Here is a 13,571-nt window from a genome sequence, read left to right as displayed (position 1 = left end):
AGAAAGCAGCCGGACTTTTGGCTCAAATTATATCTGTCACTACCCGAAACGACCATGTTGCCGAGTGTCATTAAGTTTGCCGGGTGTATTTTGTCGAACAATGGGCAAAGTGTGCCGGACTCCCGGTGAAACACTCGACCAACAACACGTTTCTAACCACGGTTTGACGGCATAAGTATGTGGGATGTAGCCCATTTGTTGCATACATTTGGCACCAAAACAAATTTGTGCAATAATCTGGCATCTTTTTGAGTTGGTCTTGTGCCTAAGAATTCATTTAGCATTCATAATGACGAATGTGAGCTAAAATCAACACTTCCTATGTGAAAGTATTTATCTACCATTTTCTAGAAGTAGGAAAACTGAAATGATATGTAAACGTCAATGCACTGATATTAAATGGCACGCGTTTCACAAATAGTCTACCTCCTCCGAAGAATTTGGACAGCCTCTGTTGTTGCTGTTGCAGTTGTAGATGCAGTGCAGTTTTGATATATGCCCTCCTGATATTTTGGTAACATAGGAAGGTAGGTGAGAAGAGGAAAGGCGGCACACCCGATTTCTGTAGCAGCATGACCCATGCCTAAATGGCAACTATGAGTATTGATGATGCCTGATGAATAGGTTCGAACTGGTTTCCTAATCAAATCGATCTAACATGGGCAACGTCAAAATCGACCCAACCTTGTACCTAAACCAATCTACAGTGGGGCAGATAGTACGGCATGAGGGTGTGGTTTATGTCCACCATGGCAGACGATGGACACGAGCTAGAGTCGGTGAATAAGAATAACACCGCTGCTTCGCTTCAGACGGTGACGCGGATCGAGTGTCGGAGATCAAAAAGACAAGATCCTCCTCCAGAGGATGGGGGTACGGTGCGGGAGTAGAGGTAAATCTACCATAGGGGTGTATCTGTGTCCCCACCGTTGTCAATGCCGAAAGAAAGAAATAGTGATTTTTGGTCGGGGCTAATGGAGAAGGTGGATAGAGATGATCCTTAACTTTGCCATGCAACGCCGTCGGGATTTCGCGGTCTCCCTCCATCTCGTGCGGTCTGGCCCTGAAAAAACTGCCGATTCAGGCGTTATTATCATGCTTGCACTGGAAGTGCTTTAAGACATGTGCATGCCATAACGCAAATCCTCCCGAACATCGCATCACTCGTTTTTTCGTTCCCACCGAGACTAGCCAAAGAGCATGCGAGTTACCAAACACGCCCCAGAAGTAGATGTGGCCATCTTCTTTCATAGAAGGAAAACGGAAAGCAGCCAGATCTTTATGGTTCGAAATTGCTATTCCATTCTCAAGTGGGCCGATTCCTATTTCAAATGGATCCACTACGGCCCATACATTCTGCCGACAAGGCCATCATCGGCCCACAATTAAACCATCAATTATTCGACCGGAACCCACCCAACAACGGGGGCCACATGGTCTGGCCCAATCCCCGTACAAGCAGTCAAGCACCAGCTTTCCCTTTCGCATCTGGTCCCAACTCCCAACCCAAACCAAGCAGGCCCATTCCCGGATCGCGGAAGCTCTCCGATTCCCGAACGCGTAAACCGACAGGGTCTCTCGCGCAAAATCCACCAAACCCGGAGGGCGTCCTCGCACAAACGCACAGAAACTTCGACCGGTCCGCGCCCACCCAGGAGGGCCCACAGGGCAGCGACAGCGGCCGATTTCCGAGACGTTTCCACGTCCAACTCCTCCTCCTTTCTTCCCACGGGTCGGGCGGGACCCGGGTCATGGCGGTTGCGCACTGGTGCCTGCGCCTTTGAGTAAAACTGGGCCGAGCCACCCTCCGTCAGATCTGAGCCACCACCACCGCGCCACACCGGCACACCGCGCCGCGCCACCGGCCGCCGCCCGTCCCCGCGCTGGCGAACCTCTTCCTGGAAGCAGCTCCGGGAGGGGGCCGCCCCGGGGCGATGGGGCTCCTCGACCGCCTGCCCCCCATGGACCACCTCCGCTCCGAGAAGATGTGCTTCGTGCAGCTCATCTTCCCCGCCGAGACCGCGCGCCTCGCCGTCACCTACCTCGGCGAGGTCGGACTCATCCAGTTCAAGGACGTGAGTGCCTCTCTCTCCCTACCTCGCGGATCTGCCTGATCTAGCCTCGCGAACCGTGATCTCTGCCTCGCTCGCCCGCGTGCGTGCCACTCGCCAAGCTCTCGGATCTAGCTGTTTTTCCCCTTCGCTCAGGTCGGAGAGCTAGTGTTTGATCTGCGTGTCATTGAGCTGCTTTGGATTGATTGCTTAGTGGGCGTGAGATTGTTCTGGACCAGGTGATCTCACTGTGGTATCTGCTTCAGTGAAGTTGAACTTCGATGATACATGCGACAGAGAAAATGCTGCACGCATGCTCTTTGTGTGTGCTTTAGCTTGTTTTGATCCTAGTTGGCATTAGCGTTAAGTCCAATTTATGTTAACGAATAGCCAATCTGCATAATGAGATTTATGCGAACCAGTTGCTAGGGGGTTAGTTCATGGATGTTACATGCATTGTGATTTACCAGGTTTTAATTCGTGAACTGGTGTAATGAATGTATGCGAACAATTTCTGAATGCCTAGTTTTACTGCGCGGTGCATTGTCTGTAAGTACTTGATAAGGAATTGGATTTTGGGCTTCAGTAACCATATACATGCATCATGAAATTTATGCGAACGAGTTGCTAGGGGGTTCATGGATGTTACATGCATTGTGATTTACCAGGTTTTAATTGATGAACCGGAGTAATGAGTGTATGCGGACACTTTCTGAATGCCTAGTTTGACTGCACTATGCATTGCCTGAAATAAGTATCTGAGAAGGAACTGGGTTTTGGGCTTCATTAACCATATATATTATGTCGGGATGTTAGGAAAACTGATAGCTGCTGGTTATTCGAATTCCTCCTCAAAAGTTACACCTGTGACTGCTACTAATACAATAGAGAGTAGAGCCTTGTGAGTGATTGCATTTACATGTCCTGGAGCATACTTCTGCGCTGTAGTATGAGCTCTCTTGGGATGTTGAATAGAAGGCCAGTGTGTCTCTGGGGGCGGATCATCGAGTGGCCTGGGGCAGAATGGTTATTTCTTATCTGTGAGGTAGGTAGTTGCCGTCACGGAGATTTGATAGAACTGCAATCTTTGCTGCTAGGAGAAGGCCATAGACCTCAGCTTGAATAGCGGGAGCAGCTCCAGGGGATAAAGATTGATCACGATTGCCAGTTGAGAATCATAGTTTGGTCGGTGGATGATGATACTAATTCCTGATGGTTGGCACCTGGGGGACCGAAGATCATCTAGCAGGGTCTTTTCCAGGCCAGTAGGCCACACCAGAGTAGATTATACCATATAAAAAATGAGAGACTGTATTTTGGACTTTGTAGATGTGATGCCATCCTTAAAAACTTCATTGATATGGTTACGCTGTAGGAAGTTATGTTCGTCGTTTCCCCTACGGTTTCATGGTACAAAAAAAGTTATGCTCGTTGCTTACTTTCAAATCAGTAGCTTTTTATTTGTTATGTTTGTCAGTCTACAATTGTTCAATTGCTGACATGTTTTTTATCCCTTGTTTTGCAGTTGAATGAGGATAAGAGTCCTTTTCAGCGTATATTTGTCAATCAGGTGATCTAAATTATGTCATCCTTGGTCTGATTTTTATGTTTATCACACATGTTGGATGCACTTATTCTATCTATGCAAGTAGAAAGTCTTGGATGCTATTTTGTTGTTAATATAACTCACAGAGCGTACCCAGTGCTGAAAGCTCCCACACATTGTCGGGTCTGGGGAAGGGTATTTCTAGGCAGCCTTTCCCTTGCATTTTATTGTGCATGGAGTCTGATTTGAACCCAGGACCTCCAGGACACAAGTGGAGGCTGATCAGTAGTTTTTGCTTGTTAAGTCCACACATCATTTTATTTATTTTTATTCCATCTGATCTATTTGTATCCTAGGTCCTTGATATATCATGGCTATGCAGTAGTGAGATATCACCTTTGTACAGTTGATGGACAAGAAAGTGAGATTATTGTCTTTTCAAAGTTTAAGAAGCCAGCAGATATAATGTATGTTGTTGACAAACATTTTGTAGGATGTTTTCTTGCTTAGAATTTTGGAGTAACAAAGATGCTGGACAAAAAAGGATTAGAACAGTAACTTGCTTAGTTAGTAATGCAATTGAAGAATTACTATCAGTGGATAAGTTTGCTGACTTCAAGTAACCTTTTGGGGAAGGAAGTATATGATAGTTCACCACTAGTATATATATTTGGAGTATTTCAGTACTAGTATATGTTGTTCAGTAACTCTTTTATGTACATTCATATTTATAAGCCTGTTGCGATTCCAATTCAGGTAAAGCGGTGTGCAGAAATGTCACGGAAGCTTAAGTTTTTCAGTGATCAGATCAACAGGGCAGGTGTTAGATCTTCTGTCCGGCCTGCACTACAACCTGAGATTGATTTGGAGGAGCTAGAGGTACATTAACCTTGTCATTTTATAACAAAACTACATAAGTATTCCTTTTGGATTTCTGTTGTTTATGCAACAAGTAGTCATTGCTAGGGAAAATGTTTAGTTTGTTTTGAAGGAAAGTGAATAGTTCCTTTTGTTGTTTCTGCAGGCAAAATTGGGTGAGCATGAGCATGAGCTGCTTGAGATGAATAGTAATAGCGGGACATTACAGCAGAGATACAACGAACTTTTTGAATTCAAGCTGGTCTTGTCAAAGGTTGTTCTTGATACTTCTGAACGTGGAATTAATTTTTCTTGCTATTTCTATTGACTGTTAAGATTTAAGAAAGTTCTGCACTAGTGTACTTGCAGCACCCTCTAGTGATAGCCCCTGGGTACTTTCTTCTGGAAAATGTTGCAATTAACGTAGAAATTTGCTGTCTGTAGCTGATGACTGGATATTATATGTGGTTTAAATTATGAAGTTTAACTCTGGTTGGCGATTACGAATTCCTAGCATAGTTATTATTATATGTCAGTTCCATAGTATCTATGCTTTTAATAATATGTCTGTCCCGTTTTCTGTTGCTTTCCATGCCTTCTGAAATAACTTCTTGCAGGCAGGTCGCATCCTTGCTGCTTCTCAAAATCATGCAACTCCATCCGACCTGGAGCTAGATGAACACATATATGACAAGGAAGTGGATGAGGGCAATTCTTATTTGCTTGAGCAGGTGTTATCTTAATTCTTACCCTGAAAGTTAATATTGTCAAGTTCTTCCATTCAGTTCTAACACAAAATGTTCTCAGGGTATACAAGGGGCCTCAGAGTCTGGTGTTAGGTTTGTTAGTGGGATAGTATTGAAGTCCAAGGCATTGGCTTTTGAGACGATGCTTTTCCGATCTACGAGAGGAAATATGTTTTTCAATCAAGCACCTGCAGGGGAACCTGTTACTGATCCCATTTCTGGTGAAGAGGTCTGTCTCCGCAATCGTGGTTTGCCTTCTCTAATATTCTTGTGTTTATTATACAGAGTATTAAAAAAGTTCTTGTGTATATTCTGCCTTAAACTATTTACTGATTGTGATAGCTTCACTTTTTCTTTATCTTCAGTTGGATTTGCATCCCAAATTAATGCAATATAAAACTGAAATGAACTCTGCACATGACAGTTTGTTCGGTACCTTGAGACCTCCAAAGTTTTTAAACAGTATCTAACGGTAAGTTACACTCTGACAGGTAGAGAAGACTGTTTTTGTAGTTTACTTTTCTGGAGAGCAGACTAAAGCAATAATTTTGAGGATTTGTGCTTCATTTGGAGCAAGTTGCTACCCTGTCCCAGAGGAGATGGTCAAGCAGAGGCAAATTTTTCGTGAGGTACTTTAATTTCATGTATGGGGAGAAGACCTTCTCTAGCAAGAATAAATACTCCCTCCATTTTATTTTACATATAATTTTCGGTAGTATAGCCTGGAGGCCTAGGTAATATCCAGTTTTTAGCAACGTATTTGTCATTTTGTTTTGTTTTGAAGTACACGAGTGCCATCCTGATGTAACGTTATAATACACTTTTCTGAAGTATATCAAGGACTGACTCCAAAATTTTTGCAGGTGTCATCACGCCTCTCTGATCTTGAAGTCACCTTGGATGCTGGAATTCAGCACAGAAACAAAGCACTTGAGTCAGTAGGCTCCCAATTATGGAGGTGGATAATCATGGTAATCAAGTAATAGTATTTTTTCATTTTGTGTCTGTATATTGCCTTTCCTAGAAATTGATGCTCCGTGTTTGTGCTAGTACCTGCTTTTGCAAATTCAAACATTTTCTCTTCTCTTTTTAGGTAAAGAAGGAGAAAGCTGTTTATGATACACTGAACATGCTGAACTTTGATGTAACAAAGAAATGCCTTGTTGGAGAAGGATGGTGTCCAATATTTGCTAAATCTCAGGTCAGAATTGCAACATTCATTGTGCACATATCTTAAAATTTGGAACCGTTATCTTACTTTTGAGTTGTTCTTCAGATCGAGGATGTTCTGCAGCGTGCAACACTTCACAGCAACTCACAAGTTGGAATAATATTTCATGAGATGGACACTATTGACTCACCACCTACATACTTCCGAACTGATAAATTTACAAATGCTTACCAGGAGATTGTTGATGCATATGGGTATGTACCTTGGTGCAAACATTAACCTGATTAAATTGTTTTATTTGTTACACTTGTGCCCTTTTGGAAGTTATGGAAAAACCAAGTGAATGTGGATTGTTATGTTTGAGAATTAAATTTCTGTTCAATATCATCATTGTGCATTTGGAGGTCTTGAGCAAAGTAGTCGTAGCAGATAATGTTGTAATAGCTACTTAATCCAGCACAAAGCAGATCATGTTGTAATAGCTACTTAATTCAGCACAATTCTGCTATAATGCTTCAAGGATTTGTTGGTTTGTCATTGAGGGGTGGTGAGCAAGAGTTAATGCTGGCTGCATTGTTAGGTGCAGTAGATTATAATTCTGAAGCCAAGCATTAGTTGTTCAAATTTAGATTAGGTTGGCTTATTTACCTTTCAGCACTTTCTAGAGAGTTGTTAATCTTTTTCTTGTTAATCAAGGCCATGCAAGACTGGCCTTCTTTGTCTTGGAATTTTTCATTTTATTATATATCTTTGTTTTGTATTCCTTGATCAAAGAGAAGCTGATACTATGAAGTTTTTTCCATGAACCCTTAGTGAATTGATTACGAATTTTGTGCTGTTGCAGTGTTGGTCGATATGAAGAAATTAATCCAGCTGTATATTCTGTTATCACATTCCCATTTCTTTTTGCTGTTATGTTTGGAGATTGGGGTCATGGAATATGTTTGTTGATTGGAGCTTTGTTTCTTATACTTCGTGAAAAGAAACTGTCCTCTCAGGTATTTTGAGCTCAACTCAGACATCCCCCCCCCCCTCCTTTTTGTTGTGGTAACAGCCGTTGAACCTACTTCCAGCATGTTGTCATTTCTTTTGTGCCTTCTATAGTTGGTCCCTACCGTCAGATTGTGGTATGCTATTCTTTATGGTAAGATTTGAATGCATATGGTGTGAAAAACATGTGTAAACCATGTTATTCCATGATTTATTAGCAAATTGTCCAATTAGGTGCAATATCTTGTGCAAGTATATACATATACTAAAATCCTATATTGGGTTTTACCCCAACATCTCTAGGAGAGGAATTGAACGAGTCAAAGAACAGTACCAGTTCTTATTTGTAAGGATCAGTGTCAATGCAGATGGAGGTAGAGGGCATGTGGGGACCTATGTTGTCATAGCAGTACATCTGCAAAAGGTGTGGAGAACCCATTATTTAGCTATGGTATATTTTGCGTAGGAGTCGAGAAATTCCGTGTTACACTCTAGATGGAGCCCAATATCTCTGCATGCAGAGGATCACATTGGAAATTGTGTCTGTGTCCACCCATGCTCACTGTTTTAAAGTCATTTACCAAATTATGTGCTTGTAAGTATCATTTTATAACTATGGCTCGCCTGCACTGCATTCAGCCTGTTATCTTATGCCTGGTCCATTGGTTATCGCAGAAGCTTGATAGCTTTACGGAGATGGCATTTGGTGGGCGTTATGTTATTCTTCTGATGGCATTGTTCTCAATATACTGTGGGCTCATATACAACGAGTTCTTCTCAGTTCCATTCCATATATTTGGCAAATCTGCGTATGCATGTCGTGACAATTCCTGCAGGTATGGACTTCACCATTTGATAGTTACCTGAATGTGCTGTTATGCTGGGAAACTGCGACTTTAGTTAAATATCTCAACCAAGCTGAAGTTATGTTCAGCTGCGACTGTTATTATTTGTTCTCAACTTTTTGAATACATTCCATATGTATGGGCATTTAGGGTAACGAGTTGCTCTAGTTTTGCAAGTTATTTAAACTAGTAAAACATTTTTTTCTTGTGGTTCTGGGCATGCAAGGTACTCCCTCCGTTCCTTTTTAATTGACTCGAATTTAGCATAACTTTGTGCTAAATCCGAGTCAATTAAAAAAGAACGGAGGGAGTATTAAAGATTCAGATGTCAGTATCCATTTGATTATTTCTGTTTTCTTATTGGTTGGTACTACATGAGATGTTTAGGTCGTAGTCTTTCTCTTTAACAAATGTTGTCAGATGATAATTTGTAAGAAACCTTTTTTCTCTGAAGATCTAACACTCATCATGTGTGCCAGTGATGCACATACTGCCGGTCTCATAAAAGTTCGTGATCCCTACCCTTTTGGAGTGGACCCAAGCTGGCGTGGAAGTCGATCTGAGTTACCCTTTCTAAATTCGTTGAAGATGAAGATGTCTATACTGATGGGTGTCTCCCAGATGAATTTGGGGATTTTATTGAGTTATTTTGATGCAAAGTTTCATAAAAATGCCCTTGACATAAGGTAGTATATCTTTGTGGCATCTTTCTTATTTTGATGCAAGATGGATGTTTATAACAATGTGAGTTCCCCAGGCACCAATTTATACCGCAGATGATTTTTCTGAATAGCCTCTTTGGTTACTTAGCACTCCTAATTCTCATCAAGTGGTGCACGGGCTCTAAAGCCGATCTTTATCACGTAATGATATATATGTTCCTTGACCCTGCTGGAGATCTTGGAGAGAATGAACTGTTTTGGGGCCAGAGGGGACTCCAGGTTCTGTAACCTTCTGACGAAACAAGTTAAATGCTCCATTATATGCATCTTTTTCTGTTCACACCTGGTTGCCTGCTTACCAGTTCCCCTCCTCCCATGCAGATGATTTTGCTGGTTCTGGCTCTTATAGCTGTTCCATGGATGCTCTTCCCCAAGCCTTTCATTCTGAGGAGACTTCATAAGGAGGTATGTTGTTATGAAAAAGCCTGATTATTGAAATGACAATTACGTACCTATTTGAGATAGACTTTGCATTGGTGCTGTGTTTTTTTCTTTGCGGGTAAAAGGGGTTTATATTGCTTCAAAAGTAGAGCATTACAATCCTGAAGGATAACGTCCAGGATCTCATCCGGGCTCAATCCTAGCCAGACCATAACTAGCTAGACAATGGCTAGGGTCATTTTGTGACCTATGTACTTCCATGAACAATGCTCTTCGACCTGAAGCAAGCAAAAGACGAATTTCTGCAACTATATATGGCCCAGACAAGAACGGTCCTGCGTGCGGCTTGTACTCATGTTCAGCATGACAGAGCAGTCAGCCTCTACCGTCACCTCCAGCGTTGGTTCTGTGTTGGTTTGTCCTAAACTCCTAATGCTTGAACTAACAACCATAAACTTAGTCCATAATCTCTGCAGGCCTTATGTTCTGTATTGGCATAGGTCGTATTTATATGAAAATTCACAATGAGTTAAGTTATGACTTGCAATTCATAGGGTGGTAACTGGTAAAAAATGCTACTTGAAGTTGTATTCCATTGGAGTCAATGGCCAAGCAACATATGCTTTGTGCAAATAATGGTACTCCCTCCGGTCCAGAAAAAATGCTGACATGATAATTTGCAAAAAGATCCTCAAGTTTTCTTGTCTCTTAACCCGCACTCCACTTTTTATTAGGCAGACCACGTGCAGTTAATTACCTATGTGGCTTTGCCGGGAATGGATTGGCCCAAGCGAGAAAACTCGCGTCGCGTGTGACGCGAACGTACTGTGTACGTACTGTGTGCTTCTTTTCCTGATTTCAGAAGGACTTAAATGCAAAACGTGTTTGTAATAGGCTCCGGACACTTTTTTAGGATCGGAGGGAGTACTATATTGCCAGGTTGATAAACTTAAGTGCAATGCATATTCAAGCTTTGGGACATCCTTTTTAACCTTTAGGGTTTACATCATTACATGCATAGTGCAACAAGGATGATTTCCTGGTCTTTATGCAAGACCTAATAATCCTGAAAATGTATAGGATTACATGAACCACTGGTTGATGATTGATCTGCCACAAGCAGGGTTTTGGAAACTGTAAAGGGGGTCAGAACCAGACCCTGGCTGGTTAGAAAACTGGTCAATTGCTGTGACAAAGGCATGCCGGTTTTGTTGTTTGGAGTTGTGTTTCGTTCAGAACATACTGCCTCTGTCAAATTAGTTGATGCAGCCTTTGGTCAGATTTGGTCTAGATACACATGTATATAGACGCGCTTTATAAGCGCGTTTTAGTGCTGGCTGGTTAGAAAACTGGTCTATTGCTGTGACAAAGGCATGCCGGTTTTGTTGTTTGGAGTTGTGTTTCGCTCAGAATATACTGCATCCGTTCCATATTAGTTGACGCAGCAGCCTTTGGTCAGATTTGGTCTAGATACACATTTATATAGACGCGCTTTATAAGCGCATTTTAGTGTGTACTTTTGCTTGTTTGGGAATAAAAAGCTGCGTCAACTAATTTGGAATGGAGGGAGTAATATTTGGAACATATCTTTGAAGCACCCATATACCTGTTTAGTGGAAGAAATGGATTAAAAACGAAACACCCCTGGCCATGAGACAAAACATCCTCCTGTGTGGTTCACCCCTCCACTTAAGTTGGAGCCGCATGTTTTTTGCAATCCTGGTCATTTTGAATTAGGCTTGAATTGATAAATGTCTGGCTCTTGCATGGATGCTTGTATAGTTGTATCTACTGGTCCAAGATCTAAGAATACCATGGGAAATAAATGAGAATTTTTTTCCTACAGTTGTAAAACTAGCACTTCTTTTTGATATCACACTGTTATAGTTGTTATTCTGCATCCTGGTGATTTTTTCTTTCGAAATGCAGTCATTGTCATTAGGTTAATAAGTTCAGCTTATGATTGAGTAAAAAAAAAACTAGGTTATTGTTACTATATCTGTTTGATTGCTAATCTTCCATACCTTAATCTAGAGATTTCAAGGTCACAGCTATCGCTTCCTTGGGACATCTGAAATGGATCCAGATTCTGAACCTGACTCTGCCCGTTCACGTCATGATGATTTCAATTTTGGTGAAGTTTTTGTGCACCAAATGATACATTCCATCGAGTTCGTTCTTGGGGCTGTATCAAATACGGCATCATACCTTCGACTTTGGGCCTTGAGGTTTGCCTTCTGTCATTTTTGTTGCAAAATTTCACCTGTTGTTTCTTTCGATGACTCAGTGTACTGTCATTTTACTTCAGCTTGGCACATTCTGAGCTATCAACAGTCTTCTACGAGAAGTTGCTTTTGCTTGCATGGGGGTAAGCATCAATTTTGTCTTCTATTTGGGCGTTTTTGCTTCACTGTTTGCTCTGCATTCTGACCTTTTTGTTTGTACGCTGATGTTTGTCTTCTCGTTAGACTGCCCTGGGATGCATGATTATATATTACATAACCCCTGGGTGATTGTTATCTGTAGCAGTTGCTAACTTGAACTATTTACTGTATTGTTGACAGGTATGATAGTCTGATCGTGAGATCAGTGGGGCTTATAGTTTTTGCCTTTGCTACTGCGTTTATATTGCTCGGGATGGAATCATTAAGTGCCTTTCTTCATGCATTGCGTCTACACTGGGTTGAGTTTATGAACAAGTTCTACCACGGGGATGGCTACAAATTCAAACCATTTTCATTTGCTCTGCTAGAAGACGACGAAGACTGATATACATACCGAATTCGGCGCGTTGGAGAGATTAAACTTGCTCTTGAAAATTTTGGGGCACAGTTGTGGAACTTCGTGAGAAGGATAGGTTTTCCCCAATACACAGCATTTTGTCACACCACCAGACTTCTTCCCAAGCACCTACAGTCGTTGGTTGAGGCTGTCAGACGAGGGGAAGGAGATTTTGTAATTTTACGGTAATATTGTAGAGGGCAGGCTTGTCGTACAGTGCCTCCTGTGGAGAGGCAGATTATAGTAGCTAACGAAAAGATAGAAATGTAGATTTGATCAGTCTACTTTTAGCTGTCACATTTTGTCACTTACTAGAGAAGAAAAAATGGCACATCATCATTACTGTATCCCACTGTAAGGCATGAGATTCATCAACTATAATATCTGTTTATTGAAATAATCATGTGAAGTATTCTTTTTGTGCCTGATCTTCTGTCTTCTACAAGCAAGTTTCTCACCTATCAACTGTTCATGGAACGATTGTGTGTTTTCTGTGGGGATATTAATGGGTTATAGCCATAGTGGAGAGTAACAAAGAGTAGTAAGATTACTTATAATGAAAGTAACTTAGGTGGTACATTTTGATGCAATGTTTGACATGACATGTAATTAAATGAGAGAGATATTTGTGGTAACTAGTAGCTATAACATCAGGAATCCGTCTATGGGGTTGTTTTGGCTCATGGGTACATATACTCCGTATATTTTTATTTGAATATATTTTAGATATATTTCAAAATTTAAAAAATATATTAAAAAATCATGTGTACATCTATACGTGCTACGCATCTACCAAGCTGTTTCATAAAAACATTGACTTATCAGGTGGCATGTAAAAAAGAAAAAATTAGTGCTTAAAATAAGGTTTTTTTGCAATATAAATTTTGTCTTTTTTTCGAGATTACGCGAACGCGTACCTTCATTTTATAGAAGACAGAGAAAATTCATAGATTAGTTCTTCCATGCCAACATAGAGTACTAGGGGAACTCAACACACTCCAAAAGGCGCACACACACGGCTACTCTCCTAGCCATTGTCAAACACTCTATGCGTGCCATTTTGTCTTTTTTACATAGACCAGAAAAATAATAGTTTTTTCACGAAAGTTGACAAACGCCCATATATTGTGAAGATATATATGTATATACTTTTATTAAAAAAATTGACAACTCAAAATAAATTTTTTGATGCACAGAGCATATACACCCGAGAGCCGAATTGAATTTCCATCTATAAATTAATAAATAAGTTATTCTAAGCTAATATAGCATGTCTCTAGCGGAAAACCACTTTTAAACTTGGAAGCATGTGCTCCTTGTACCCAAGAAAACATTTGAAAATATATTAAAGAGAAATCTGAAAAAAAATTGACGCATACATATAGATATTATATGTTTGCACACCAAGTATCGCGATTTTTTTTTATGTCCTATGTGAACATGATAAATAAATATTTTCCAAAAAAATTTAAACACCAAA

The 13,571-nt window shown here is 40.9% G+C and overlaps 1 protein-coding gene across 1 annotated transcript; it reads left to right on the top strand.

The window, feature by feature from the left end:
• The first annotated feature begins 1,919 nt into the window (after positions 1 to 1,919).
• On the top strand, positions 1,920 to 12,223 carry LOC124667579 (V-type proton ATPase subunit a1). The gene is made up of 18 exons (XM_047204838.1): positions 1,920 to 2,075; positions 3,577 to 3,621; positions 4,354 to 4,476; positions 4,622 to 4,729; positions 5,073 to 5,186; positions 5,263 to 5,430; positions 5,693 to 5,830; positions 6,065 to 6,172; positions 6,295 to 6,402; positions 6,478 to 6,626; positions 7,217 to 7,370; positions 8,038 to 8,198; positions 8,687 to 8,893; positions 8,965 to 9,148; positions 9,251 to 9,334; positions 11,345 to 11,538; positions 11,619 to 11,678; positions 11,875 to 12,223. The coding sequence occupies exons 1-18, from the start codon at positions 1,935 to 1,937 to the stop codon at positions 12,077 to 12,079; spliced, it is 2,451 nt and encodes an 816-aa protein (XP_047060794.1). The 5' UTR covers positions 1,920 to 1,934; the 3' UTR covers positions 12,080 to 12,223.
• The last annotated feature ends 1,348 nt before the right edge of the window (positions 12,224 to 13,571 follow it).

Source organism: Lolium rigidum, chromosome 6 (genome assembly GCF_022539505.1).
Source record: "Lolium rigidum isolate FL_2022 chromosome 6, APGP_CSIRO_Lrig_0.1, whole genome shotgun sequence".
In the NCBI taxonomy this organism is placed as follows: Eukaryota; Viridiplantae; Streptophyta; class Magnoliopsida; order Poales; family Poaceae; genus Lolium; species Lolium rigidum.
The sequence above is the reverse complement of the archived record's forward strand: the minus strand, read 5'-3'. Positions and strand labels throughout refer to the sequence as shown.